The 5070-nt window shown below is 52.5% G+C and overlaps 1 protein-coding gene across 1 annotated transcript in view; it reads right to left on the reverse strand.

Moving 5' to 3' along the window:
- Positions 1 to 5070, reverse strand: part of GSK3B (glycogen synthase kinase 3 beta) — a 94677-nt gene that overhangs the window by 3690 nt on the left and 85917 nt on the right. The window contains exons 8-9 of the mRNA XM_018573093.1: positions 2688 to 2783; positions 691 to 877 (exon numbers count right to left, since the gene is read on the reverse strand). Coding sequence (XP_018428595.1) covers positions 691 to 877; positions 2688 to 2783 — 283 coding nt within the window. The remainder of the gene's footprint in view (positions 1 to 690; positions 878 to 2687; positions 2784 to 5070) is intronic.

A 5070-nucleotide genomic window follows, 5' to 3' on the forward strand; every position in this document is an offset into this window, starting at 1 on the left:
CAAAACAACCAAAATCCCACCCCCCCCCCCCCGCCATTATCTTTTGTCACTTTATACATACTGTACCTTTTATATCGTGCAGTCTGTTGGCAAGTCCTCTGATGTCACGATTCCGCTGGCGGCAATGGCAGACGTTCCTTACGAATGGACAGCGCGGCGCTGATCCATCATTACGGCCCAGGGGGTACTGTGAGCCCAGACTGGCATGAAGTTGCTCCCCGGGGGAGGGGGCAGGTCCATGACAGCCTGGGTTCACAGGATTGTGGGTTGGGGTGGCGTTGGCCGTCACCCAAAGATAAGCAGCACTGGGATTGCAGAATGGTGATTCTGCAGGGGACAGCGCTGGAGACGAGGAGCGTGTTGCAGCCGCTGGCCATCATTTCTTAAAGATGGAGTCGGGCTTTAAAAGGAACCTATCGCAAACCCCCTTCTCAGAGAGCTTCAAGATCTTCACCTTGTCGGTTTCACAGTGCCAGCCAATACCGATTAATAAACTGAACTGATGACTTAGGTGACGGAGGGGTTATTCCTGTGAGAGGCGTCAAGATTACCCAAAGCCAACACTGTGGTAGCTGGAAGCGTGACGTCATGTGACCCCTTTTGCAGCCAATGGTTCCTGCCTCTGGACACTTGTCACATGCGATGTAAGTCGTCATGGCCCGCTCCAGCTCCAGATTTAGAGGGCATTACCTTGAGTGGTAAAGTTGAAGAGTGCAGGGAAGTCGCGACCATTGGGAAGCTTGGGGTTGGGGTCCCGGAGCTCATCGAAGAAGGAGTGAGCGCAGGCGTCCAGGGGGGTGAGGCGGGCGGTGGGCGTATATTCCAGTAGCCGGCTGCACAGCGCAATGGCCTCTGGTGGGGTACGGGCTCGGAAAACCTGTAAAAATACACAACCCTTTAAAGATAAAAAAAAGAAGAGAGAAAACGGATCTAAGTGTGAAGGCTGCAAAGCCCCTGTCGCAGGGTGGATGATATGAGTGACAAGATACCTCAGCTAGTGAACAACATGAGCATAAAAGTGCATTTTATATCAAGTAATGGGGGGAATGGGGGCAGGGTGTGAACCTCTTCTACTGGTCAATGACCTGGGGACAGACATCTACACTTACCTTTGCACGAGCATATGGGTTTTGTCTCTACAATGAATTCCCCATCATTCCATACACCAGTGTAAGCATGTGATCTGCTCCATAATGGATCATATTAGTATCACATTATCTAGTCTGAATAAGGTCTATCGCACCCAATGGTTTAGGACAATGGTTCTCAACTGGTTGGTTGCGACCCCGTGTTCAGTGGGTTGCCGCATGCCTTCCACTGCACTAGGTGAGGGGCTCCTCAGCCTCCCCCGTAGCGCAGCATTGCCAGTTCTCGTGACGAACAGCCATTCAGAATATGCTGCCCGAGGTAGACTGTCAGCTTGAGGTGGGGCGGGCAGGGGGCGGCGAGGGCGCTCCACCTATATGTGCATTGCTTACAGCGTCCTCGCGTGACCGGTGTGATGTCACATTCTGGCTCCCGGCACCTCTACGGGGAGTGCAAGGGAGCTGTACATGCAATGCACGTATGGATGGACCCCCTAAAACTTGTTTGGGAGTGTGTATGTGTGTGTGCGTGTCTGGGGTTGTGTGTGTGTGTGTGTGTGTCTGGGGTTGTGTGTGTGCGTGTGTCTGGGGTTGTGCGTGTGTCTGGGGTTGTGCGTGTGTCTGGGGTTGTGCGTGTGTCTGGGGTTGTGCGTGTGTCTGGGGTTGTGCGTGTGTCAGTGTTTTAAATCACAAACTACAACGCAATTGCACCTTCTGTACATTCTGGTGCAGGAGGTGCGTTGTGTTGTGTTGAAATTCATTTGAATGGCTCCCCAGACACACCCCCTGCCCAGTGTGATCCCTTGCACTGCAACGTGCGGTACCGCAATGCCGTGGGTTCCAGTGTGGTGCGACTTAATGACCAAGAGAAGCGCTGGTTTAGGATATACAGGGCAGAAATGAATGCAGCCCGCGCTGCCTGTGGTATGGTGGCACTTAGGTCCCTGATCTATACACGGTGCTTTTACACACATGCACGGATCCCAGCGTCACCCACCACGCAGCGTGGTGTGCTATCACTGCTGTGTCCTGTGGTGACATACGGGTCATAGCATAGAGCCACTGCGGGGGGGAGGGGAAAGGCGAGTATACAACCTCTAATGGAGGGAACTACCACGTAGGATTCATTTTAGGATCCCAACAGGGTCATTCTAACTTTTATTATTGCTGACTGCGATGAAGTGATCAATGGTGACCTTGCATTGGATGTCCCGGCTGATGATTGGTCCTATTTAAACACGGCCAAAATTGCAGCCAATCAAATTGTAACGAGCAAAAAGAAGGTGCATGTCACCAGAGGCGGCTGCAAACCAATCAGCAAAATAAACTGGGCCAAGCATTCAGCCCAGCAAGAAGCCGGGTTCCCCTCACCCCATGGAGCAGAGCACCGGTAACTGCAGTGCTTGAATGGAGCCGTGACTAGTAATGGAGGATTGGGATTCCGCTAACTGACCAGCATGCAAATCGGGAATATCAGATTTGGGAGGAATTAAGACTTCAGGAGGTCAACAGGCAAGTCGCCTCCTGTGTACATGCTTGGAGGGGGGTGTAGTACAGTACATGCATGATAAGACCAGACAGGACATGGGACGTGGCTCTCACCTTAGTCCAGGGGTGCGCCTTTATCTGGGGGAACTTGAACTCTGTGTAGTTGGGGTTCATTTCCCGGATCTGCTCCCGTGTCGGCGTGCCCAGGACCTGAAACAAAGCACAGCGGGATTAAACAAATGCTGCCCATCGCATGGACCGGGCGGCTCTGCAATCAACTAGAATAATGACCCATTCAGAACTTTCAATGGTTCCAATCTAAAGCAGCCTATAGGCATATGAATGCCAATAGATCCATCGGTCCCTCCCTCCCTCCCTCTCTCCATCCATCCCACCCTCCCTCCATTCATCCATCCCTCTCTCCATCCATCCCACCCTCCCTCCATTCATCCAACCATCCCTCCCTCCCTCCATTCATCCATCCCTCTCTCCATCCATCCCACCCTCCCTCCATTCATCCAACCATCCATCCCTCCCTGCCTCCCTCCATCCCTCTCTCCATCCATCCCACCCTCCCTCCATCCATCCCTCCCTCCATTCATTCATCCAACCATCCATCCCTCCATTCATCCAACCATCCATCCCTCCATCCTAATCATATGGAGAGATCACAATTCAAGAGGGACACTTATCTAGGAGAAAGGTATATTGAATTGATTCTCTTACTTCAGCGCCATTTACTGCCTTCATTTACATACACTATATTGCCAAACGTATTGGGCCCCTCCCCCTCCAAATCATTGGATTCAGGTGTTCCTCCAACCCCCTCCACGGCCACAGGTGTATAGGATGAGGCACCTCGGCATGCAAACGCTTCTACAGACATCGGTGAGAGAACGGGTCGCTCTCAGGAGCTCAGTGACTACAAGCGTGGTGCCGTGATAGGTTGTCACCTGTGCAATAAGTCCGTCCGTGACATTTCCCGCCTACTAAATATTCTGCCGCGGTCGCCTGTTACTGGGATTATAACAAAGTGGAAGCAACCGGGAACAACAGCAACTCAGCCAGGAAGTGGTCGGCCACGTCACATGACAGAGCGGGGTCAGCGCATGCTGATGCGCACAGTGCGCAGAAGTCGCCAACCGTCTGCAGAGTCAATAGCTACAGACCTCCAAACTCCATGCGGCCTTCAGATTGGCGCAACAACAGTGCGTAGAGAGCTTCATGGAATGGGTTTCCATGGCCGAGCAGCTGCATAGTTCCAGTGAAGGGAACTCTTAAGGCATCAGCACAACAAGACATTTTGGACAATTTCATGCTCCCAACTTTGTGGGAGGAGTTTGTGGACGGCCCCTTCCTGTTCCAACATGACTGCGCACCAGTGCACAAAGCAAGGTCCATAAAGACACGGATGGGGGAGTTTGGGGAGGAGGAACGTGACTGGCCGCACAGAGTCCTGACCTCAACCCCATAGAACACCTTTGGGATGAATTAGAGCGGAGACTGCGAGCCCCTCCCCCAACATCAGTACCTGACCTCACAAATGGTCCAACATTCCCATAGACACACTCCTAAACCTTGTGGGTGCCTTCCCAGAAGAGGCGGAGCTGTTATAGCGGCAAAGGGCGTGGCCAACCCAATACTGAACCCTACGGACTAAGACTGGGACGCCATTAGAGTTCATGTGCGTGTAACGGCGTCCCAATACTTCTGGCAATATAGTGTATGTAAGTATGCGATCCTGGGCTGTGCAACCTCCCTCTCATATTCCAATCTGTGGGCTGGGCTAGTGTGCTTCAAGGAGTGCGGTGCTGGAACCAAGGAACACATTTCAGAGGCAGAGAGCTTCCGGGAATGCCTCCAGGACCATGCACAGAGATGGGGACAGTGCTCAGGTACACTGGACCTGGAGAGTTCTCAACAAATGGGTCCGGAAACTGCCGCAATGCAGAGATCAATGGACCGAAAATCCCATTCCAGGGTAGCCCCCAAGCATCTAGCCCAGCAAGGTGCGGGTATGGCATGCCTCAGTCAGGGCTTGGGCAGGACAATCTGGGTAGCTGGACCCAAGGCATGCTGGGAGTAGGAGGAGTTATCCTGGACTGGTCAACATTTTCATTTTGTTTGCCAGTATCCAATACTCCTCTAGGCGGCAGTATAACCCGACAGACTTCCTGTGCCCCTCAATGGATAATAACCGGACACAAGACTTCCTGTGCCCCTCAATGGAGAATAACCGGACACAAGACTTCCTGTGCCCCTCAATGGATAATAACCGGACACAAAACTTCCTGTGCCCCTCAATGGAAAATAACCCGACACAAGACTTCCTGTGCCCCTCAATGGATAATAACCGGACACAAGACTTCCTGTGCCCCTCAATGGATAATAACCGGACACAAAACTTCCTGTGCCCCTCAATGGAAAATAACCCGACACAAGACTTCCTGTGCCCCTCAATGGATAATAACCGGACACAAGACTTCCTGTGCCCCTC

The sequence above is a fragment of the Nanorana parkeri genome, unplaced genomic scaffold, assembly GCF_000935625.1.
Source record: "Nanorana parkeri isolate BGI_ZX_2015 unplaced genomic scaffold, ASM93562v1 scaffold2232, whole genome shotgun sequence".
Classification (NCBI taxonomy): domain Eukaryota; kingdom Metazoa; phylum Chordata; class Amphibia; order Anura; family Dicroglossidae; genus Nanorana; species Nanorana parkeri.